Genomic DNA, 26,495 nt, shown 5'->3' with positions numbered 1-26,495 from the left:
TGGGAAACGGCGATGGGCAGTAAAGTAGGTCGGGTAAGAATTATCACACGCGCTGCGAGTATATTGATATATATATTTTTTTTTTTTTTTGATTTGTAATTGATTAATTGGGGTCGGTAAAAAGGTGGCAAAGGGCAACTGAGGAGCGAAAAGAAAATGCGACTGCACTTGACGAAGGTTAGGTAGCTATTAAATAATAGTAATATAACATTTATATTATAAAATATTATTACTATTATTATTTATTACAATATAAATGAATTTATATTATAATACAATTTTTTTTAAAGCGTTAGCTACCAGGACTTGCGGCTAGTATTTACAAAATATGTTCTACACAATATAATATAGTAAAACATAAGTATGTATGGGGCTGTCGGAGGTTCGGGATAGCTAAGTAAGATCACAGATCTCCGACAGCCCCACCCATACTAAAGTAGGTATTTTCGTTAGATAAAATTTTCAATTTTGAAGCATTGTTAGGATTTTATATACATTTGTTTATGTTTTCTATAGAGGGTGTTGATAAGGAGTCAATTAATTTTTTATTTGAAAGTGATTTACAAAGATCGTTTTCAACGAGTTTGTTGGAATTTTCCATGGAGGGGTGTTTCCGGGCGTCAGTATGTTGATTGTTGGAGTGATGTCAATGTTTGCAGAAGATTTAAGTGCAATGTACATGGTGGATGGGTATTTTGGAGTTTTTATACGCAGTAAAATGTTGCCCTCTTCAATTATTGGGGACTTGTAACACTGGCAAATTTTTGGTAGGAGGTCTCTGCGGTGTTCAATGGATGGAAGGCCAGCTGCCGTGAGAATGTTTTTTATTGGTGTGGTAGCAAAGGCTTTCAAACTGCTTCTGACTGCGGAGTGATAGGAGGGTTTGATAATTTGTAGTGTTGTTTTTTAGCATTTTCCGTAGATAGCCAATCCATAATCAATCTTTGATATTATTATATTTTTAGTAACATTCATAAGTGTGTTGGGGTGGACATTGCTATTTTTTGAGGATAAATACTTGATTATATTTAGCCTGGTAGCTAACTTTTTTTTTTGATCCTTAAAACTAAAATTTTTATCGCCGGAAATATTTAAGATGTTTACATTTGGTATTTTATAAGTAGATAGATTAATGTTGAATGTATTACAATTTCTTTTTCACAAATATGTAAATCTTTACTTTTGTCAGGTGAGCTGATGGACCCTGAGTGGGAGCACCATTCGTTTAAATCTGTAACGCGTTTTCGAATATTTCCTTGGTACGGCTTTTAGCGTTACATTTAGACAGTAAAATTAAGTCGTCCGCGTAAAGGCCGTGATTTAAGTTTTTATATTTCAATATAATCTCGCTTATATTGTTATATGCTATGATGAATAAGGTCACTGAGAGGGTTGCGCCTTGAGGTATCCGGTTTTTTAATATATATATAGTTGAATAGAAATTATTTGTTTTGATTCTGAATTGTCTGTTTCACAAAAATGATTTCATAAATGAGAAAATTTTGGGGCCAATCTTGCACTGAGTTAGCTTATTTAGAATTACATATATGTTTGCCTATTCTGTAAAATGCCTTGACAAAATCAAGTGATAAGACTAATACATGATTTTTGCATGAAAGCGCTGCGTTAATGTATTCGTCTAAGTGAAGTAGGGAGTCGGTGGCACTACGATGATTAAAGGCTACTTGGTTTGCGCTAATGAAGTTATTTTTTTCTATGTACCAAAGCAGTCGATTGAATATAATTTTTTTTAACAGTTTGCTAGAGCATGGCAGCAACGAGATTGGTCTGTACCCCAAAGTGTCTGTCAATTTTTTTGTGGGTTTGGAGATCGTTATAACACTGGCGACTTTCCACGTCTGTGGTAATATACCTTGATCCAGAATGCTATTGTACAGTTCCGAAATTCTTTGTTTAAGGAGGAATGCGGATTTTTTTAGCATAGGGTATGAGATGTGATCATAAGCTGGGGTTTTACCTTTAAGGGAGTTAAGACAGATTTCTAGTTCGAGAAAACTAATTTGTTTTTATATTTGAGGATTGTGGTTTATTATTAACAAATTCTAGTATTTCTTTTTGAAATGAATTCCAGTTAGCGCAATCAATTTTAAATTTAGAGGGTGTTTTTTTGGGAGTTGGCTTACATCCAAGATTTATATGTATCAGTATCGGCAGATGGTCACTACCGTGTAGATCATCGGAGATTTCCCATGAAGCATTGGGTAATAACTGCGGAGATATAGCTGTAACATCTACGTGGGTCCAGGCTTTATGGGTCGAAAAGTGCGTTGGACTACCGTTATTTAAAGTGGCAAGGTTGGTGGTTGAAAGAAATCTTTCGAATTCATTACTCACGAAATAACAGTAATTTTGGTGTTAAAATGAATTTCTATTGCAATGATCGATATGTTGGAGTTGATAGATAAACGGTCATGAGAGAGGGAACTGTGAATCAGTATCCCAGTGCCTTGTTTTGCTGAGGTGTTTGTTGTTAAGTTGTGGAAGTACGCTGTATATTGTTTTGGGGGATGTGGCGAGAAGCTAGTAAATTTGTTTAGCTTCAATCAAGTTACACTTCTAGTTGTTTTGATTTTAAGAATTTCTTTGGCTTTTAAGAAATTTTTACAAGGTTTTGAGGAGGCAGAATGTTTTTCGGAACAGTTTGCACAGAAGGTGCGTGTGCATGTGTGGGGATCTGTTGGTGGGAGGTCGCATTTTACGCAGGAAGGAGCATTTTTACACCTCTTGGCTGTATAGCGCAGCAGTTGACATTTTTGGCAACGCATGTGATTGGGGAAATATTCTACAACTTTGCAGTTGTACGAGTACCATACAATATTTACAGTACTGGGTGGCCGGAATAGGTCGAAAGTGAAAAGAATAAGACCAGTTGGAGTTTAGTTGCCATCAATGTTTTTTTTTAATTTGTAAACTTCTGTAACTCCTTGCGTTTTCATTTCTTTAACAATTTCTTCCTCTGACACATTTATAAGATAAGGCACGTAGACATTACCCTTGGAGTCATTGTGATTAGAGGTTTGATAAGGATTTGTTTGAAAGGAAAATGTCAGCTACTTTTTGTGATTTGACCAAGATTAACAAATTGCCATCGCGAAGTTGGGTTATGTATTCATAACATGTGCTGATACCATCTATTGCTTTTTTAAGTAAGAACACACTAAAGGGGAACAGTGGTTTTTCATTATTTGTTGGGGAGACCACTATAAATTTAGGGTTGGCATATGTTGAATAAGTAGTACCCGTGGCATGATAGTAAGTGCGTTGGACTATCATGCAAGGGGTCTTGGGTTCAATCCCTGCCTGAGTCACCTTAATTTAAAAAAAAAAAAATAATTTTCGCGGGTACTGCCTCTTGCGAGGAACTGACAAATCCTTCAAGAGTAATTCTTGTCATGAAAAAGTGCTTTCTCATACTAGCCGTTCGGATTCGGCCTAAAAATTGTAGGTCCCTTCCATTCCTGACAACAGTACTCGTACACAGGAATGGTTGAGAGTTGTAAGTCACTAGGCCCTGGTTCACAACGGACTGTTGCGCCACCCCATTTGATTTGATATGTTGAATAAGTTGGGATTGAGGGATTTAAGTCTATATTTGTATAATTAGGTTTTCTTTTTTTTTAGTTGTAGGTTCAGCACAGTTCTTATCATTAATCGAATTTTTTTTCTTCTTAACGGAGAAGAAAGAGAAAATTATAAGAGAGAAAAGAAAACATTGCTATTGAGATAGCGGGATAAGTACACACGAAAACAAGCTAGATGCACATTAATAAGCAAAGCTTGGAGGTTAGTCGTTGACTGAGTATAGAATAAATAACATTTTTTCGGTTGAATCTCATTATTATAAAAAAAACATTGATAAGTAGCTGTTGTAGAATGTTAAATTTAGGGTTGTTTGAAAAAGATGTAACTTAACTTTTTAACATTTGTGAGCAATCCTATTTTTTGGACCCCAGCTCAATTTTTTGAGTTCAATGTCGTTCCTACTACGTAACATTTGTATGCGAAATGAAATTTGTACATACAAAAACAACGATATTGCTGCATGACCCAGACTTTTCTCGCGTCAATGCAACAGATGGAGGTTGATATCGTTACAGTTTTGTAGAACTGTTGAGCCCCCTGCATGTATCAACAATTGAGTTTAAGGGTCACCATTTTGCAGAAATTTACATTATTTTACTCATTTGGCATACCAATAATAAGAATGGGCAATAATAATAGGATCGGTTATTTGCATATTGATTCGCTTATTGAATTAACTGGAATAATCGTGCTAACAGTGCTCACAACTGAAGAAGAATTGTACGTTAACCCTTAAACCACTGACATCAAAATATAAGATATTTTCTTAAAAGAATTTTGGTTCTTACATGATTTTAGGCTGAAAATTCCCGTGTTGATTTGTTTATTGGAAAGTATTTTTTTTTATAATTTAATTTGTACAAAATTCACAATTAATTTTTCAACCTGTTTGCATCAAATTCTTATTAGAAATGATTATATCTATAGAACTATTCTACTCATAGGCTGCAAACCGGTACTGTTGTAGAGGTAAAGTCAAAGTGCACAAAACTTCTATGGAGGTGAGAGCGAAAAATTGATTCAGTAAGAAGAGAATTGGATTTATATGAAGACCGTCTGTAGACGGTCTTAGGGGTTTAAGGGTTTAAGGGTTTAATTTAATCATTTAAGAGTTATGAGAGATAGACATTTCTCGACGTTTCAAGGTCGAAATTAAAGATTTTTAGAAAGATGTTTGTGCGGAAGTTGTACGGACGTTCGGATATGGACTTCAAATAAATTTTGTTTTACAGATAATAATGCTGAAAGATACATAAAGGGCTCTCAAGAAAATTGAGTGGCAGTTTTTTTTCTCATAGCAGTTTAAAAAAAGAGATAATATTTTGGTTAACCCTAAATATCTCACGAACCTATGATGCTAGAGACTTGAATTAAATTTTATATTATAATTGTAACGTGATGTCAAACAAGTATATTTTTGGAAAAAATTCCAATAAACGGTTTTTTTTATAACTCAAAATAACTGAACAAAATTTGTGACCTCAAAATTTTTACGAATAAAAAATGATTTCATTTCCAAAAAAATTTTGTGCAACGAAAAATAACGTTTTTAAAATTTTGAAAAAAGTCAAATTGACAGTTTTTTTTATAAAAAATAAAAACCTAGAAAAAACATTACTCAAAGCTGGTAAAAATTGATTTACGACTCAAATATCTTTTCAAAAAATTGAGATTAAGGCTTCCAACTAATTTTCACTTATAAGAAGTATTATTTGACAGTTTTTTTTTTAAAATATTGTTGTCAACATTGAGTAAAAGTTTTTTTTTTACAAAAAATAAAAACCTAATTATAAAACAATATTTAAACTTGTAAAAATGTACTTCCGACTGAAATAGCTTTTCAAAAATTAAAAATATTGTCTTCAAACTTTTTTATTTCACAGAAAATATTATTTTCGATACCGTTTTGGCTCCTCTAGCCCTAAACGAGGGCTCCATAAACTATGGTTTCGAAACCATTAAAATTCGAATATATAAAGAGATGAGGCGGAAAGCGGGCCTCCAAAAACTACCGAAGATGAACTAGCGGTTGGTGAACCTGGGACGTCGTCTTCTCTCCTAACAGAGGGTGACGATGCACCCTTGTCCTCTCCAATCGCGAATGCACCCTCTACAAAAGTCGTGGACAGTCCATCCTTAATGGAGACTGAGGACGACCTTAACATGATCCTTCTGAGCGAGGACGAACTCTTGGGTTCATCCTCAGACACAGAGGATCAAAACAAAACCGTGGTGGAGGTTGATCTGCCTAATTGTAGCCAAAATGCTGCAGTTAGTACAGATTAATCTCCAACACTCCATAAAGGCCTCGGCCTCACTACTTCTCCGTCTGGCGACTAACGGGGAAGATATTGTCCTGATCCAAGAGCCATGGGTTGCAGGATTCATTGTTCGAGGACTCAGGACTCCTGGATACTACACACTTTGTGTGACAGATAAAGGTGAACCTAGATCTTGCATACTAGTGAAACGTAGCATTAATGTATTTTTACTCCATCGTTTCAGTGACAAAGATACCACCGTAGCTAGGCTAGAAACAACCAAAGGAAGTTTCTGGCTGGTATCAGCGTATCTTGGGCATGACCACCTTGGCCCTCTCCCTGGAAAAACCCTGGAGAAAGTCGTCGCTGAAGCGGAAAGGCAAAGGATCCGCCTAATTATTGGGAGCGATGCTAACGCTCATCATACTGTATGGGGCAGTACGAATATCAACGACAGAGGTGAGTCTCTTTTTGATTATATTCTTGGTACTAACCTCTTAGTAAGTAATGTTGGTAATGAACCAACCTTCATAACTAAAACTCGACAAGAAGTCTTAGACATAACTCTTGTCTCAGATAGTATACACCATATGATCTTGGACTGGAAAGTATCCAAAGAACACTCGTTCTCTGATCATAGATATATCCAGTTCAATATAAATGTGGATGATAACCCGAGTCCATTGACTTTTCGAAACTATCGGTAAACTGACTGGGCTTTATACAGGAACTTATTACAGAGTTTATTAGAACCTGGACTATCTAGTCCTTCCTCTAACGCTAACGAACTTGACAACAAAGTCAATGACCGTACCTCAGCTATGAACAGATCGCTAGAAATTTCTTGTCCACTTATACACATAAGAGGAAAGAGGAAACCACAATGGTGGGCCTCAGAGCTTGACTCGCTCAGGAAGGAATGCAGGAAACTTTTCAACCGGGCCAAAGCTGCAAGACTAGCCTCTCATTGGGACTCCTACAAAGAATCCCTAAGAATCTACAAGAAGGCACTAAGGAAATCCAAGCGATCTTCTTGGCGATCCTTCTGTGGCATGATAGAAGAAACTTCTGAAGCCTCTAGGTTACGGAAAATTCTTTCAACTAATCCAGCTATGCCAAGCTGCTTGAAAAATGCAGACGGCTCCTGGACTAATTCAAGTAATGAATCGCTGAACTTACTATTGGACACTCACTTTCCTGGTAGTTCTCTTACCGAAACTTGCAACAGCTTTGCACGTTCAAGTTCAAATACAACATATCCACAAGGTCTGATCACAAAGGATAAGTTACAATGGGCTCTCAACAGCTTCAAACCATTTAAAGCTGCAGGACCAGATGGAATAATACCAGCAGAATTACAAAAAGCCTCTGATATAATTGCACCAATCCTTGAGGCAATTTTTACCAGCTGTGTTTACCTGGTCCATGTTCCCTCGGCATGGAGAGAAGTTAAAGTTGTCTTTATACCTAAAGCAGGTAAATGCTCCCAAGTTAATCCTAAAGATTTACGACCTATAAGTCTATCATTATTCCTTCTTAAGACCCTGGAAAGATTGATTGATATCCATTTAAGGGCACGTATCGATACAAGACTTCAGTCTTCGTCTCAACATGCCTACTGTAAGGGTAAATCGGTGGAAACAGCGTTACACACTTTAGTACGCACCATCGAATATTCCCTCCATCATAAAGAGTTTACTATGGTTGCTTTCCTTGACATCGAATGTGCCTTTAACAACGTGGACACATCTGCAATCACTTCTGCACTGACATCTCTAAATGTAGAGAGTTCGCTTCGGGAGTTAATTCATTTAATGCTTACTAGCAGAATAATTAATTCAAAACTGGGCAACTCTTCTAGCAGACGATTCGTTAGTAGAGGGACACCGCAAGGTGGTGTTCTATCCCCTCTCCTCTGGAACCTAGTGGTGAATGAAATCCTAACTAGTCTGGATGCGGAGGGTTTCAGAGTGATCACCTATGCGGACGACGTTGCTATAGCAGTTTCAGGAAAGCATCTTAATATCCTAAAAGAACTCTTACAAAATGCCTTGGACAGACTAATACTCTGGGCTGATCGGTGTGGACTGGGTGTTAACCCACACAAAACCGATCTGGTCTTATTTTCGAGGAGATACAAAATTCCATTTGTCAACCCTCCTTACATTAAAGGAATCCAATTATAATTCTCAGACGAGGCCAAATACCTAGGTCTTGTCTTAGACAAAAAACTAAATTGGAAACGCAACGTACAGGAAAGAGTCAAAAAAGCTACTGTAGCTCTCTTTTCTTGCAAAAAAGCTATTGGTAATAAATGGGGTTTACAACCCAGAATCACGCATTGGCTATACACATCGGTAATCAGACCGATTTTAACGTACGGTGTAGCAGTATGGTGGACTGCTTTAGAGAAAGGTATAAACAGGGATAAGTTAAATAAAGTTCAACGTTCAGCCTGCCTATGTATAAGCGGATCGCTTCGCACGACCCCGTCTGCGGCACTGGACACCTTGCTCTACCTTACACCTCTTGACATATTTAGTAAACAAATAGCTGCAAGCTCTGCTATCCGCCTCAATGCTTCGTCGCAGTGGACTAACAACAACATTGGCCACTCCATAATTCTAAGGTACTTAGAATCAATTCCAAAGCACACAGACTACACCATCCCCCAACTACAATTCGACAGAAACTTTCTATACCTACCAGATCTTTTGGGAAGATAGGGCATTCCTGGAAGACGAGTCAATCCATTTTTACACAGATGGTTCAAAAACCAAAGAAGGGGTTGGTGGAGGTGTGTACTCTGAACGATTGAAATTAAGTCTCTCATTCCGCCTTCCCAATCATTGTAGCGTGTTCCAGGCGGAACTTTTGGCGATTAAGGAAGTCTTGTCTTGACTCAAAGAAAACGTGATATCAACATCTGATATCCGTATTTTCTCCGACAGCCAGGCCGCTATCAAATCTCTGGACTCAGTCTCTACAAACTCTATAACAGTCCATAACTGTCGATCATCTCTAATGGAGATGGCGCAACAGTTTAAAATTCACCTTTGCTGGGTGCCGGGCCATAGAGACATTCCAGGTAACTGTAAGGCAGATGAACTCCCCAGGAACGGTACAGTACAGCCCATGCTACCACGTTTGGCAAGTACTGGCATACCAATCGCTACTTGTAAACTGCTACTAATGCAAGACGCTGTGAGGAGGGCAGGCACCAGGTGGACCAACATCTCCACGTGTCAAGCCACAAAAAACATCTGGCCAACACTGGATTTAAAACGTTCAAGGTGCTTGCTCTCTCTAAGCAGATCGCATATAAGCTCGATAATATGTGTCATAACCAGACACTGTCTAATAGGAAAGCACGCCACGAGACTAGGCGTATTCTCAAATGACTTTTGCAGAAGCTGTATGGACGAGGAAGATTAAGAAACGGTTCTTCATCTTCTCTGAACATGCCCTGCTCTGGCTCGAAAACGCAAGAATTACGTAGGAGAATTCTTCTTTAACGATCTAAACGACCTAAATCATATCAGTATAATCAGCCTCTCACGTTTCGTAAGGGAGTCTAGCAGGTTCCATTGAGCTTAGGAGGAAGCCTCAAGATTCATTTGGTATCACAATGGGCCATTAAACTGGCCTAAGTGTGTCTGTTTCCATCTTGGACAGCCACTATAACCTAACCTAACCTAACCTAACACCAATGTCATCAGATCCAAGCGATTTAAAAGCCCTGACGCCTGTTCACTTTTTAATTGGTTCATCATTGAATTCCATTCGAGAACGTATAATTGAAGTCGAAGATATATCCTACCTTCAAAGATGGCGTCGCATTCAGGCAGTAAATTCACACTTTTGGTGGCGTTGGAGTATTTAACCGAGTTCCAGTCTCGCTCTAAGTGGGCGAAAGATCAGCCTAATCTCAACATTGGAGCCATGGTTGTTGTACATGAAGACAACACACCATCCCAACAGTGGTTGCTAGGAAGAGTCATCAAGGTCATACCTGGAAAAGATGGATGCGTTCGAGTAGCAGATGTAAAGACGACAAAAGGCATAATACGTCGTCCAATTCGAAAGCTTGCTCTGCTTCCTGTTGGAAAGGGGTTCTTTCAAAGTGCGGGGAATGTTGAAGCCCAACACATTTAATAATAAAAACTTAACAATAAAATGGATTAAAATACCTAATATTAGTTGTAATGAATAAGCTTCTAGCCTTTTCAAAAAATTATATTTTAAATATACCGCCTTAATACCAAGGTTCGCCATATTTTTAATGTCATCATATTGAACGAAAAACAGATGTTACATTTAAAGTAAAATCAATAAAGATGATTATTGATATCAAGTCACGTTCTATCTAAAAGTAATTTCTACCATCCTTCGTTCTTGCATTTATAATTAAAAAAGTTGGTTACAAAAATATAATTCGTTTTAAAGAAATAGTTCCTGAAAATTAAATCAAATTTTTCTATTCCACGATTTGTAAAATAGCAAATCGTTCAATACCGATGAACATTGGTCTTAAAGTTTTGAATATCAAAATGATAGGAAAAAACAGAGTCAAGTAAAGCATTCCACATTCGCGATGTGCGGTTAAAAAAAGAATCTCTACACTTGATAGCAGGTACGTTCAAAATAAAGCTCAGATTAAACTGACGTGCATTTCTAATTTAACTTTAAACTCTAGAAGCTTTAAAAAACATCAGATCGCATCTCTTAATCGGTTAGATATACTCGTTAGTCTTATAATCAGAAGTTAAATAAATTTGTTTGTTTTTTTTCTTTTGTTAAAAATGTTTGTTAAAATAATAATAATAATACTTTTTTAAGCTTTAAGCGAAATAAGACCACAAAAAGCATATACAATATATGCCTTGAGTTACAGAGACAGAGAGAATAGAATTATAGTAGGTAAGTATTTTGTTCAAGTTTGTTACAATTCATAGATCATATTTAAGGTAGGTAGGATTATTCTTATAACGAAGTTATTTTTGCAACTAACATCGAATTATTAATTTAATAATAATAATATACATGGTACTATTTGTTTTTACTTTTAATATTGGTTCAATTCTAATATTTTGTATTTTGTATATTTAAAATTAAAACGGAATATTACCTAGATACCTGAATAATTTTTTTTTTCAATTAGAGACAGTGCATAACTTTATAAAATAAGAACAAATTATTACTTAAATGTGCATTGTTTTAGAAATTTAAAAAATCAAAACAAATTATTTTATAAAAGAGCACAATTTTTGAATGAACCTCAAAACATTTTAAAACTGAAATAAATATTACATATTTAAAAAAATAGGCATTTTATTTATAAAATATAAACAGGTACCTATAAAGATTGTAAAAACAGCTTAATTCTACAAAATAAACTTTATCAAATTTATTTTTTCTTGATTAATTACAGTTGCTCCAACGTATAATCGGACAGTGGTTTCATTTCTATAAAATGTGCAATAAACTTAGAAAAAACCACTATTTGTATATTTGTTTCGCTCTTGTTTAAAGTTGTACTCTTACTTATCCTAAAAAGTAAACCTTTCAAATATTAACGGTTAATTCAGAGTAAAACAAAAAAAAAAAAAACAGTTTTTAAAGTTCAACAAATAATCGGACAAAGCAAAGAGAGTAAATGAAAAATACCGTTACTTAAAAATGTTCACTCCAAGCAGCTTTTTTTTCGTTCTGATCAATCTTTCAATAAATCTTCAACCAAGTAGTGCAAAAATGGCTCCAAGTGGAAAACAAACAAGTGTCGAAGCAAGGCAATTAATTATAAAATTAAATTTCGAAGGCAAAACGGTAAGAGAAATTGCTGAGTTGGTTGGACGAGGCAAATCTACAGTCCAAGATATCATCAAGAGGTATAGAGATGAATTTAGATTGGCCAACAAAAGCCGAGAAGGTCAAGGCAAACTTTTAAGTGAAAGAGAAGAGCGGTAAATATTAAAATAAATAAAAAAAAATCCTTTCAAAACAGCAAAAGATCTTCAAGTTTCCCTAAAAAATCGTGTTGGAAAGGAAGTTTGCCTCAACACTGTCCGTAATACACTCCATAGATACGAATACTATGGAAGAGTTGCCAGAAAAAAACCATTTATTAGCCTAAAAAACAAAAATAAAAGGTTAAATTTTGCAAAAGAATATTTATTGAAACAAGATTTTTGGAATACGGTAATGTGTTCATATTTCTAAAAAAAAAAATATATTATAATTTGCAGTTTTCGATGCTTTAAGGTCTTGTTCACTGATGAGAGCAAATTTGATTTGCATGGCTCGGATGAAAAGATGTATGTGTGGCGTAAGCCAAATACTGAGTTCCAGCAACAAAGCCACAATAAAACACGGAGGGGGCTCTGTCATAGTTTGGGGCTGCATGTCAAGTGCTGGGGTAGGCAATTTGCATTTTATAGAAGATAAAATGGACAAATTTGCCTACCTCAACATTTTGAAGCAAAATGTGAAGCAGAGTGCGGAAAAATTGGGAATCGCGAATAAATTTGCATTCTATCAGGACAATGATCCCAAGCACACATCCGGTGTTGCAAAGATGTGGTTAATCCATAATTGCTCCAAACTCATTGACACACCAGCACAGAGCCCAGACCTCAATGTGATTGAACATCTGTGGGAGGAATTGGCCAGGAGAGTATACAAACAAAAATGTAGCTCCCTAAATCAGCTTAAGGAGGCTTTTATGGAAGCTTGGAACTCTATTGAGTCTGAGGTGTGCCAAAATTTGGTTAAACCATGCCAAATCGCCTTCAAGCCGTTCTAGATAGTAAAGGCTTTGCAACCAAATACTAATTAATAGATTTTTACTGTTTTAAAGAAGATCATTACTTTTTCCGATTATTTGTTGAAGTTTAAAAAACTGGTTTTATTTTGTTTTTTCTTTGATTTTACCGTTAAAATTTGAAAATGTTTTGTTTTGTTGTTGTTTTTCGATATGTTACCGTCTAATTTGCCGTTTGGTTCAGCTTGCCGGAAATATGCCCCATTAGCTAGCTCTGCCATGGGTTCTTGAACCTAAGACGATTACAAAAAAAAATTTAACTTCCGGCCTGAGCGTTAAAGTTGTCGATTTACGCGCGAGTATGTCGCCTCTACCCACCCTACCACGGTTGCCTCCCTCGCCAGGACAACCCCTTGACTAGGCTTCTTCATGTCTTCATCTCTTTATCATTCTTGCTTCATCTTCTCATCCTCTTACAAAAAAAAATTAGTTCACCATTATCATTTCAACTTTATTTCAAACATGAATTAAATATACATTTAAGTTGTATTTCTTCATTTACTCAGGTTATTAAAATCTCAGATTTATTATAATTGAATTTACATTTAGAAGTACAATAATAAAAAAAATTTGAAATCTCTAATGGCCGGTTTTCAATTCGAAGTTTAATCAAAAAAAATCTTAACCCGTCTTCGATTTATTCGCAAATTTGGGATATACAATCCTCTTTTGTCACAATCAAGAATAAAACTTTAATCCCCACTTGTACCGCCCTCGCGAAAGAAATTTTGTGCGTATATATATCTGTAGGTATATTTGTGCATACAATTATAAAAATTAAAAATAAACTCACCCTTGTCCTTCTGTTCGTAGTGGCCACTGCTGCAGGAGAATAAGGAGGTATCACTTTTTTCTTCTTTTTTTTTTGTGCACGTTTTTCTGTGCCTTTGTTATACACACGATATATATATATATAAGTACAAATAAGTTAATCGCGGATTGAAAACTAACACACGGTTCGCGCAATTAAAATTTTTGATTAGATTTTTGAATTTGAATTTTTACTATGACCACTTCGAGAAAAATTTGAATTATTGAATTAATTAATTATAGATTGTAAAAACAAAAAAAAAAACGAAAAATGAAATAAAAAAAAATTTTTGCATATCTAACTCGATTTGAACCGAACTCGATTTTTCAAACTGTTAAGTTTACCGGAGCCTTATCACCCACGGCTACCGGTTCGCTCCAATTCCGCTTTCTGCAACGCTCTTGGATATGCGGCTAGTTTCTTTTTTGGTTTTTATCTTAACTGGATTTTTTTTTTTCCAGACAGGGAACTTAAATCAATCCTCCTGTCTATGAACTCCTCAAACTCAAGCTCCTAGATTTTTTGCGACAAAAAAAAAATTTTTAATTATCTATATCTATGTACACACATAATATATATATTTGTATACATAAGTAAATTGAAAAATTGTTCGTATATATATTCTTTGTTTTCTTTACCTCTTTTGTCTCTACAGTGGAATTGCTTTTCTAAGTTATGTAGTTTCCTTTTTTTTTTTTTATTTTTTTTTTTGTGTGGTAAAAAAATTTAAAATTGGTCGATAGACACCCGTATCAACAGCTTATTTCAAAGCAAAAGGCCTTGTTTTGTGGCTGGTCGATTTCAAAAGAAAGAGATTTGAAATTTTCTTTTTCTTTCGGCCGACACTTTAACCGTCAACATTTTGTGCTAAATTAGCAAATACCATTCAGCCAACCAGTTCTCTGGATACATTTGATGCCCTATCATCCCCCATTCTCCCAAAAGAATATTTATCACTCAGATATCTCACTGAGATTTCTCATTGATTTCATTGTCCCCGTTCTCACTCTCTGAACCTATCCTTAGCTCTAAATCTGACCTGCATTACCGACTCCTAATATCGTAACCCTTGATGTCATTTATGTCAGTTTGACAAGTCAAGAATTACGATCATTTTTTTTTTGTTTATATCGTCGGTCGTCATCGTCGTTGTCGTTGTTGTCGTAGTCTTTTGAGAATTTAATAATTTAATAAATAAAGAAGGTAAATAAATGGTCAATATGTAACAGGGCTTTGCTTTTTTCTGGCGAGGATATTGCCAGAAATATGCAAACGAACCCACGTACGTACCTACAGTCGTGATTTGGCTAAGTCTTTCCGGCGGCGGCGGAGCTGCGCGGCGCGTCGTTGTGCTATATAGATGCGAATCACCGAGTAGATTGTCTATATTAAATCGGATTGTGTGTCGTTCATCATTTTATACGAGTTAAAGTTTGATATGTGTGAAACTATCTTCGAAATTATTTAATTATTTTGCAATTAATTGCAACAAAATGTGACAAAAAAAATTCAATTCCAAATGTAAACAAAGCAATTATAGTACATCAAAACGGGATAACGGAAGTGTGAGGGAGACAATCATATGGTTGCTCCGTTAATTTGACCTACATAATAGCCATACAACAGGAATATAATAATAAAAAATCCGTTCGATCTTCTGTTTACAAATCGTGAAATTTACAGAGTTCAATAACCTTAAAATCAAAAAAAATAAAAAAAATGCGTTTTGCCGTCGGGATATTGTCATTGCAAGTCGAGTGTTATAAAAAAATCGTTTTGTGTAATATTGCTTACTTCTCGGTTTATTATTGCACGAATAAGAATGGAAAGGGCAAGATAAAGTAAATAAATAAATTAAAGTAATGTATTACACGGGATATTAAATAAAAAAATGTTAAAATTCAAAACGGTCAAATAAAGTTATTGCAAGCATTAAGAAGACACATTTTCCGATGAATTAGTCATTAAAATAAAAAAAATAAAAAAATTGATTCAATTGAGTCTATCGTCAATTATAGTAAATAAATAAATAATTAAATATGTAGTCATTTGTTAGCATAATGGTGTTGTGTCAGTATAAAATCGTTAAGTGTTGAAATAAATAAATAGCAAATAAGTCAAATTATGTGTTTGTGAATATGATATGCGTTTAGTGAAAAATGTATATTCTAAGAATGTAAACATAGTTAGAAAATTGATCTTTGTCTTCGTCAACATTAAACCAACGTGGGACGCGAACCCACTTAAGGATCATCTAGCCGGGCCCAAAAACATGCGAATTAGTCAGATAAGTACTTTTTAAACAATATATGACACGACAAGATACTTTGTGGTATGTTTTATTTTAATTCTAGGATTTTACTGGCGAATGTCTTTCGCATGGAAGATACCGATAGCTTTTCCCGTTCTACTTTCCAACTCGTACATGCAGTTGCCAACAACTTTCCGGACTCGGCATTTTACAAATTTGGGAAGAAGTTTGGCATTGATTCCTGATGAAAACTTGCTTTGAGCAAAATTCCTGTGAAAAACTTCTTGTCCTTCGCGGTAAGTTACATGCTTTGCTCTAGAGTTATAAGTATTTTTGGACTTAACGTGTGCCTTGAAAAGATTCTCTGACATCGTCTGTCTGGCAAGCGCGGTTTTCAGTGCATTCGGCAGGACTAACATCTCTGGGTCTCCTAAAGCTTTCAATTCGCGCAAAATTTGGTAGGATGAGCCGTGATTCACCATAGTCTGACCAAAAAGGGCGAAGTATGGCTGGCAACCTAAGGAATCATGGATATCGGATCTGAGAGCACAAGCTATACTGGATAGATGTGTGTCCCAGTCGTTTTGCTCTTTCGATATCAGGACTCTGAGCTTGCTTAGTACACTGCGGTTGACCCGCTCGGAAATGTTAGCCTGCGGAGAATACAAAGCCGTTCGCACATGTTGTATGCCGTAGTTCGCCAAGAATTTTTTGAATTCTTTGGATACGAACTGACGTCCGTTGTCAGAGTGAATCTTTTCAGGGGTGCCGAAAGTATGAAATATATCAACTTCTAAAAATTGGATGATTCTAGAAGATGTTGCTTTTGACATCGCCTTTAGAAAAGTAAATTTCGTGAAATGATCTACAACAATAAAGACATAAACATTACCTCGTTTCGTACGAGGATATGGACCTAAAAAATCTATATATAAGCGTTGCATGGGTCTTTCAGTAATTGTTTGTGTCGTGATAGGTGGGCGAAGAGTTCTGTTTGGGGCTTTCACCATTTTGCAAATATCGCACTCTTTCACAAAAGTTTTCACATCTTTGAGCATTTTAGGCCAATAGAATTTAGATTTGATGCGAGCATAGGTTTTTGCAAAACCGCTATGGCAACTCAACTTAGTATCGTGTGCCAGTTCCATGCATTGTTGCGTTAGTGATTCGGGTACCCAAAGTCGCCATAACGAGTCCTCCTCGTCTACTTCACCTGTCCTAAACCTAACCCTTTTATAAATAAATTTTCCTGATACTACTAGATCAGGAAGTTCAGACTGATTAGAGTTGATGTTCTCTCTCAGCAGGGAATATTGTGTCGAATCAAACTCAACCGAATTAAGGTCAATTTCACCACACATCAAGGTTTCATCTTCTGCGGTTACTTTTGCAGCAATCTCTTCCATATCCATCCTGGACAGCGAGTCAGGCACTATATTGAGGGATCCCTTTCGGTGTTCAATTTTAAAATTGTAACCTTGAAGTTCCAAGCTCCATCTGGCTAGTCTGCCGCTGAGTTCTTTCATTGACATTAGCCATTTTAGACTAGAATGGTCTGTTATTACGGTGAAAGGTAATCCGTCAACGTAGGGCCTAAATTTGCGTATGCTCAGGACGGCTGCAAGACATTCTTGCTCAGTGACCGTATAATTTTTCTGTGATTTGTTTAGCTTCTTTGACATGTAAGCTATCGGTTTTTCGTTGTCGTCCTCATCCAATTGAAAGAGAACACCACCCACGCCCTCTGAAGAAGCATCACACTGAATAGTAAATGGTTTATTGAAATCGGGTTGCGCTAACACTGGTGCAGATGAAAGTGCTGTTTTCAACTTGTGAAATGCCTCTAAGGCTTCAGGTGTCAATTCAAATTTCGTTTTCTTTTTTAAGCAGTCTGTTAGTGGTGCTGCCAAGTCGGCATAATTTCTTATGAACCGCCTGTACCATCCGGTCATTCCCAAAAATCTTCTAACTTGTCGGACACTAGTAGGTACTGGAAAATTAATCATCGCTTCGATTTTGTCAGGATTCGTTTGCAATGTACCCTGACCAACTATGAATCCTAAAAATTTAATTTCTCGCATGCAGAACTTGCTTTTATCGAGGTTGATAGTGAGATTCGCTCGACGTAGACAAGCAGCTACTTCGCTTAGGATGCGCATGTGGGACTCAAAATCGGAAGTGCAAATCAGAAGATCGTCCAGATAGACGAAAACATTTTCGCGAAGAGAACCAGGTATTACTTGATCAATCACCCGACACATCGTTTGGCCCGCATTGCTCAACCCAAAAGGCATCACTTTGAAGTGATAAAGAGGCCTACCCGGAACTGTGAATGCGGTTTTCTCGCGAGATTTCTCATCGAGAGGAATTTGCCAGTAAGCATCTTTCAGATCTATACCAGTTATAAATCTTGTGTCTTTGATCCGGCTGAGTAACCCCTCCACATGTGGTAATGGATACGCATCCTTAACGGTAACTGCATTGACTTTACGAAAATCCAAGCATAAACGAACCTTGCCTGGCTTCCTCACTAATACCACCGGACTACTCCATGGGGAATTACTAACTTCGATAACATCAAGCTCCAGCATGCGGTCTAATTCTTTATAAACTTCCTCTTGACGAACTGGAGACAACGGGTAGTGTCGAGACTTTATAGGAGCGGCATTCTCGGTGTCAACAACATGACATCCAAGGTTCGTTTTTCCTAATCCTAGCACTACGAAGTTAGGAAATAAGTTTTTGACTCTTTCTAGTTCTAGATTTTGTTCTGGAGAGAGATCTATCAGCTCAGCCTCGTCTTTAATGTTCACCTCATCTTCATCAAATGTGAGATCAGTTTGAATTTCCGATATTTGAGGCATAAGTCGGAATTCTCTCCAAAAATTCATTCCCAAATAAAGCTTCTGGGTAAGATTGGGAATTAGGTAGAAAGAAAGTTGTTTGGTAAGACCATTATATGAAATTTCAATTTCGCAGTAGCCGACTATATTGTGCGATTTGCCATCAGCTGTTCGCACAACATTTTTATATGGCCTTACTTCCGAACCAATCTTCCTGACCAATTCCCAACAGTCGTTGCCTAATACCGATATCGAAGCTCCACTATCTAGCAACCCAAAAACAGATTCACCATTTAATTGGACGCAAGCGTACATTCTTCCATCTGTATTTGAAGAAATGATGGATTCTAAAATTTGTTTTCGAAATTTTCTTCGTTTTCGAAAACGACTTCGACACTTCTGGATATGCAAGCTGGCTACATTGTTCGTATGGCTAGTTCCGAAAATTCGTTGACGAGTTTTGTAGTAACGAACTTTCCTTTCGTGAAGCGATTTCAGTGAATGAGTTTCAGCAGGATGAGCCTCAACATCTACCGGACTCACATGGGTGGTTCGTTCCAAAATCTTGGTTGGAACATCCGCGTCAGTAGTTTTGGTGGAGATATTGGAATCGTCGCTTACTTTTGGGAGTGGTTCAGAGCATCCCTGGTGGAACGAATTTCGCCACTCTTCCGTTCGTTCCCTGGTTGGTTTCCCGAGTGCTTGCCACATTCAACAGTGTTGACCCCTTTTTCCCCGCAAAGGAAACAAAATAATGTCCGTATATTGGACGGACAAAAATGGTAAGCATGACCTTTTTGGCCACAATTCCAGCAGACATAATTGGCCGTAGAAGTCGGTTTTCGATTGTAGGCTAAAGCGGAAACTTCTTCTCCATCCGGGAAAATCGCACTTTGATCTTCACCGGCTGCGATCTCATGGACAGTTTTTGGAGCAGAAGTGCGCTTAGCCAAAAATCGTTCGGCTTCTCGAGCCTTATTTCGAGCTTGTTCGAGGCTCTTTAAGTCAGCCGCTAACAAAATTTCACCTATTTTGTCCTTGGCGTTATTTCGGATGATATCAATCATCTTACGATCTTCGAAAGGCTCTTTCAGTCGATCGTTCATGCTCGCGATAGCATTATAATAGTCGTCGAACGACTCCTTGACACCTTGCTTTCTAGTGAGTACCCTCATGTAAATCTCTACATCGCTCTCTAACCTGCCAAATTCTTTCTTCATGGCAGTTTTAAGATCCGAAAACGAAACATTAGGATTCTTACGTAAAAAGGCCCAATACCATTTGCACGGCCTATCCTTTAACAAAACATGAAAATTGTCTACAATTTGTTCATCCGTATAAGGCGAGGATGCTCTCTTCCGATCGACCTTAAAGAGAAAATCGCTTACATTTTCGTTGCCATTGTATGAAATGTCCCAGCGATCTAATCGGCAGACGGTGGAACTGCTGGAAGCCAATGAAGGGGCTGTAGAAAGCCTAACATCTGGTGTTGACTGATGTACCTCACCCTGTCGTTGATGGGTACCGTTATTGAACGGATTTCTATTCGATCCACCAGGTTGGGATTGTTGTTGTATCCCTAGCGACTCAAGCTTCTGGATAACGTTCCCCATGAAGACGTCGAATGTTTCGAACAACTTTATTTGGTTCGTCATCATGGTTCTCTCTATCCGCGCTGCTAATTCAGCGGTTTGGTCAATTGGTGAAGCATTAGCTACACCAGTAGATGGTGGAACATCTACATTTTCATTTTCGACCTCATTGGTCGACCTATCCAATTCATTTGGCATGCTGTCTGTCAGTTCGGAAACTACAGAGTTCAAGTTTTCAGAATAACTGAAAGAATTATTAAGATCGAATCGATCAATTCTGTTTCTGAACCTTTGAAAGAAGGCTTCAAATCGTGCCTCAGAACGAGCGTAAATAGTGTCTAAACTATCGTGTAGTGAAGTTCGTCTGTTAGTGCTCATGCCTCAGCAAACGCACTTACAAAAAAAATCTATTAAGGTGAGTTATCCAAAAATAAGTTTTTTTTTTTTTTTTTGGATAAGGGCAGAATAGTTAAAACACTTAAGAACTCGCCGAAAAATAAAAAAACTAAAGAATGGAATTCAAATTCACCAGAGATCAATAAAAAATAAAAAAAAATAAGTTTTTGAATATTCAATTCAATTCAATTCAAAAACAAATAATTCAAAAATGTTTAAGTAGAAAAAGTGATAAAAAAATTATAAATTCAAGTATTAAATGTTATTTTTAAAGTAATAAAAAAAATTAAAATTATTTAAATTGAAAAGAAAATATTAAAAAAATAAAAATGTCAAACTCAAAAATTTTAAGCAACTTAAAAGTTTGTACTATAATTTTTGAAAAAACCAATTTTCAAAACTAAACTGAGCTTCGCAGGTAATCCAAAAAAATTGCAGATGCAGGTATCGAAGAATCCAGTTGGAGCTTAATAAGGTTAGAAAATTTTAAATTGTATAACAAAAATAATAATAAAACTTTACGGAAACTAAAAGATTGTATTTTTGTGTTTATGTTCTTTTAATGATTTCTATAAAAGTTACTTTGAAAAGATAAAAAAATGATTTTGTAAAAAAAACAAAATGATTTATTTTCTCAAAAAAAAATATGTAAAATTTATTCATAAAATTTAAAAAAGAGGATGAGAATTCTGACACAAGAAGAATGATAACCAAAGATGACGAAGATGATGAAGAAGCCGAAGTTCTGCGAGCCGAGAAAAAAAAATTTTAAACAAACTAGAAACTGTAAAGGACTTTTTAAAAAAAATGTTATTCTCCTCAGGTTTCAGGACTTCAAAGGACGAATCCTTCACCCTTGAAGACATCTGGAACCCTTGGAGAATTTTTAGTGACTTGCTGAAAGGACCACCGAAGACGCCTTTACATCTACGGGTCTCTTTCAGCATTATTTACATTGTGCAAGACTGTCTGGACTCCTGGATACCTTTAGTGAAGATACCCAAAGACTCAGACAATCTTTCACAAAAAAATTATTTTGCGTCATGTGGTGGCTGCATCTTTCTTGCGGCAACGCGTTACCGAGGAATTAACTTCCCAGTCATCGGGACTCGCAAAAAAAATGCCACCACTACTGAAATTACTTTAAAATGAAATTGAAAAATGGAAAAAAAAGTTGTAAAATGTTGAAAATTAAAATAATAAAATTAAGTTGAAATAATTGTAAAAAAAAGTCTATTAATTGAAAAAAGAAAAAATGAATTGGCTCAAAAAATGATATCAATTAGCCACTCTATCTAAACAGATAGAGGGCTCCACGTTGCGGGCGCCATTTTGTTGCCGTCTAATTTGCCGTTTGGTTCAGCTTGCCGGAAATATGCCCCATTAGCTAGCTCTGCCATGGGTTCTTGAACCTAAGACGATTACAAAAAAAAATTTAACTTCCGGCCTGAGCGTTAAAGTTGTCGATTTACGCGCGAGTATGTCGCCTCTACCCACCCTACCACGGTTGCCTCCCTCGCCAGGACAACCCCTTGACTAGGCTTCTTCATGTCTTCATCTCTTTATCATTCTTGCTTCATCTTCTCATCCTCTTACAAAAAAAAATTAGTTCACCATTATCATTTCAACTTTATTTCAAACATGAATTAAATATACATTTAAGTTGTATTTCTTCATTTACTCAGGTTATTAAAATCTCAGATTTATTATAATTGAATTTACATTTAGAAGTACAATAATAAAAAAAATTTGAAATCTCTAATGGCCGGTTTTCAATTCGAAGTTTAATCAAAAAAAATCTTAACCCGTCTTCGATTTATTCGCAAATTTGGGATATACAATCCTCTTTTGTCACAATCAAGAATAAAACTTTAATCCCCACTTGTACCGCCCTCGCGAAAGAAATTTTGTGCGTATATATATCTGTAGGTATATTTGTGCATACAATTATAAAAATTAAAAATAAACTCACCCTTGTCCTTCTGTTCGTAGTGGCCACTGCTGCAGGAGAATAAGGAGGTATCACTTTTTTCTTCTTTTTTTTTTGTGCACGTTTTTCTGTGCCTTTGTTATACACACGATATATATATATATAAGTACAAATAAGTTAATCGCGGATTGAAAACTAACACACGGTTCGCGCAATTAAAATTTTTGATTAGATTTTTGAATTTGAATTTTTACTATGACCACTTCGAGAAAAATTTGAATTATTGAATTAATTAATTATAGATTGTAAAAACAAAAAAAAACGAAAAATGAAATAAAAAAAAATTTTTGCATATCTAACTCGATTTGAACCGAACTCGATTTTTCAAACTGTTAAGTTTACCGGAGCCTTATCACCCACGGCTACCGGTTCGCTCCAATTCCGCTTTCTGCAACGCTCTTGGATATGCGGCTAGTTTCTTTTTTTGGTTTTTATCTTAACTGGATTTTTTTTTTCCAGACAGGGAACTTAAATCAATCCTCCTGTCTATGAACTCCTCAAACTCAAGCTCCTAGATTTTTTGCGACAAAAAAAAAATTTTTAATTATCTATATCTATGTACACACATAATATATATATTTGTATACATAAGTAAATTGAAAAATTGTTCGTATATATATTCTTTGTTTTCTTTACCTCTTTTGTCTCTACAGTGGAATTGCTTTTCTAAGTTATGTAGTTTCCTTTTTTTTTTTATTTTTTTTTTTGTGTGGTAAAAAAATTTAAAATTGGTCGATAGACACCCGTATCAACAGCTTATTTCAAAGCAAAAGGCCTTGTTTTGTGGCTGGTCGATTTCAAAAGAAAGAGATTTGAAATTTTCTTTTTCTTTCGGCCGACACTTTAACCGTCAACATTTTGTGCTAAATTAGCAAATACCATTCAGCCAACCAGTTCTCTGGATACATTTGATGCCCTATCATCCCCCATTCTCCCAAAAGAATATTTATCACTCAGATATCTCACTGAGATTTCTCATTGATTTCATTGTCCCCGTTCTCACTCTCTGAACCTATCCTTAGCTCTAAATCTGACCTGCATTACCGACTCCTAATATCGTAACCCTTGATGTCATTTATGTCAGTTTGACAAGTCAAGAATTACGATCATTTTTTTTTTGTTTATATCGTCGGTCGTCATCGTCGTTGTCGTTGTTGTCGTAGTCTTTTGAGAATTTAATAATTTAATAAATAAAGAAGGTAAATAAATGGTCAATATGTAACAGATAAGTAAATGAACTACTTTAAATAAGACCAAAAAAATATATATATAATTTAAGTTACAGCCCATTTTATATAAATGAAACTATTGTTCGATATGCGAGCCACTGTATATCCCGGCGGATATAGAGATATAGGCTGTTGTTTTACCTTTACCTTCTCCAACATAACATTTTTTCATAGATAGTTACGACATTCAATTACTAATTTCTATTAGAATCAGTAAATGTTTCTTATCAACAATTGTTTTTTTGTAGAACTCACCAAATATGTCTTTAAACGCCACATTTCCGACCGACCCATGTACTGGTCTTTGAATGTTATTTCAATTGAATCCAAGGCCACATCAGCAGCATTTACCAATCGCATAACAACAACAGAGTATGCTTTCAAATTGAATGTCGAGGCAATGCTCGATTCGATACTTATTACGTCTCGTCCTTTGAGGTCATTAAATTCGGTAATCTGAAGAAGCAATTTGCAGTCTTCATCTTCCGAATGAAATATTTCAACCACATCTCCTAGTTTGGCATCGGGATGTTCCTTCGGATTCAACACTAAATCGGCAGCTGTATAAACACAAAATTTTTTGATTTATTTATGTTTCTTAAAAAAATATTTTTTTTTATATTTTATGTTTTCATTTTCATTTAATTGTACTCACTGTTGAATGACTTCTGATGAGTGTAGAGTTTATAGATTTTCATGATTCTAGAATATTACTGTTCCTTGGAATCATGCTATTAAAATACAATTATTATTTTGATTATGTTTTTGCGAAATACAAAATAATGTAGGAATTATAAAAGTTGCATTATTAGTTACACTACACAAAAGTGATAAGAAAAGAACAGAATTAACAAAAACAAGAACAAGAACGCTTCTCGGAGAAGCTTGTCAAAAACAGCTGTGATTAATTGGTCGAAGAAAAGGTATAAACATAGAGTGAGTCGGCAACATTTACGGCGTTCGGTTATCTATCCAGAGAACATGCGTGTTTAATAAAAGTCGGTTTTCTTTTTAAGCTCAGAGCTTGAAAAAGTCGATTATTCACTTTAATTAATTATTTTTTTCAATTTTTAATTTTATATATTAAGCCTAGTACATACTTCCTCGTGAAGTGAACGTTCGCCAGTGGAGAAAGTGAACTTTTGATATTGCTCACTGGTACACACTTGTGAGTACACGTTGTGAACATGAACAAACCAAATGTCAAAGCTTCACCAACAGTTCCCGTACATTTTGCACGTGAATTGCCCGTGAACGAAAACTCTCCACTTTGTTCTCCACTCAGCTTCACAAGCAAGTTCACGAGTGAACCAAAAACTGAAATTTGTATGGGTTCACGAGATGGTTCACAAGTATGTACTAGGCTTTATATGTATTTATAAATTAAATTGTATGCTATAAGTACTTAATTTGAAATCTTTTAAGCCTAGTACATACTTCCACGTGAAGTGAACGTTCGCCAGTGGAGAAAGTGAACTTTTGACATTGCTCACTGGTACACACTTGTGAGTACACGTTGTGAACATGCGGAAACCAAATGTCAAAGCTTCACCAACAGTTCCCGTACATTTTGCACGTGAATTGCCCGTGAACGAAAACTCTCCACTTTGTTCTCCACTCAGCTTCACGAGCAAGTTCACGGGTGAACCAAAAACTGAAATTTGTATGGGTTCACGAGATGTTTCACAAGTATGTACTAGGCTTTAAATGTAAATTCGTAGATTGGTTACTGAAATAAACAAATAAGCAAATCAGACCGCTCTATCTCTGTTTCTTTTTTCAATCAAAGCTAAATTGGAGCACGCTCTATGATCTATGAATAAAATGAACGAGCAATTGGAGTAAAAGGCTGAGAGTGGCTATCTTCGTGTTTGTTTCATGTGGTATGAAAGATAGAGATGGAAAATTGTTAAGCCTAGTACATACTTGTGAACCATCTCGTGAACCCATACAAATTTCAGTTTTTGGTTCACCCGTGAACTTGCTCGTGAAGCTGAGTGGAGAACAAAGTGGAGAGTTTTTTGGTTTCCGCATGTTCACAACGTGTACTCACAAGTGTGTACCAGTGAGCAATGTCAAAAGTTCACTTTCTCCACTGGCGAACGTTCACTTCACGTGGAAGTATGTACTAGGCTTTAAGCTAGTGACATTTTATTTCTTCAGTGTATTTTATAAATAATTCGGATAGCTCTGATCAAACTCTGCTTGGGACATACTAGGTGTATGAGGGTGTTTCAATAAGTCCGTGACTTTTTGAATTTCTGACCTCTTAACTGAAACAGCAACACTTAAACTTGCTGCGTGAGTTAGTTTGTGTTTGACATCTATTTGAGGAGAAAATGTAAAAAGTGAATTTCGTGTGCTTATTAAGCATTATTTCTTGAGAAAAAAACCATTACCGAGACCAAGGATAAGCTTGATAAATACCATGTGGACTCTGCACCATCGATTACAATGGTAAAAAAGTGGTTTACTGAATTTCGTTGTGGCCGTACAAGCACTCTAGATGCCAAACGTCCTGGACGACCAATTGAGGTCTCTACACCCGAAACAATCGAAACAATTCACGATATGGTATTGGCCGACCGAAGATTAAAAGTGCGAGAGATTGTGGAAGCCGTAAAAATCTCACATGGCTCAGTGATTTGAAAAAAAACCAACCTCATTTGGCCAAGAAAAAAGTTCTTTTCCACCAAGAC

At 36.1% G+C, this 26,495-nt stretch overlaps 1 protein-coding gene across 8 annotated transcripts in view; it reads right to left on the bottom strand.

Annotated features, from left to right (window-relative positions):
• Positions 1-24,653, bottom strand: part of LOC129947869 (GATOR complex protein Iml1) — a 78,598-nt gene extending 53,945 nt beyond the window's left edge. For all 8 annotated transcript variants that reach the window (XM_056058606.1, XM_056058607.1, XM_056058609.1 and 5 more), the window contains exons 1-2: positions 24,452-24,653; positions 24,052-24,356 (exon numbers count right to left, since the gene is read on the bottom strand). In XM_056058606.1, coding sequence (XP_055914581.1) covers positions 24,052-24,356; positions 24,452-24,494 — 348 coding nt within the window. In that variant the 5' untranslated portion in view covers positions 24,495-24,653. The remainder of the gene's footprint in view (positions 1-24,051; positions 24,357-24,451) is intronic.
• Between the last annotated feature and the right edge of the window lie 1,842 nt (positions 24,654-26,495).

Source organism: Eupeodes corollae, chromosome 2, assembly GCF_945859685.1.
Source record: "Eupeodes corollae chromosome 2, idEupCoro1.1, whole genome shotgun sequence".
Taxonomy (NCBI): Eukaryota; Metazoa; Arthropoda; class Insecta; order Diptera; family Syrphidae; genus Eupeodes; species Eupeodes corollae.
The sequence above is the reverse complement of the archived record's forward strand: the minus strand, read 5'-3'. Positions and strand labels throughout refer to the sequence as shown.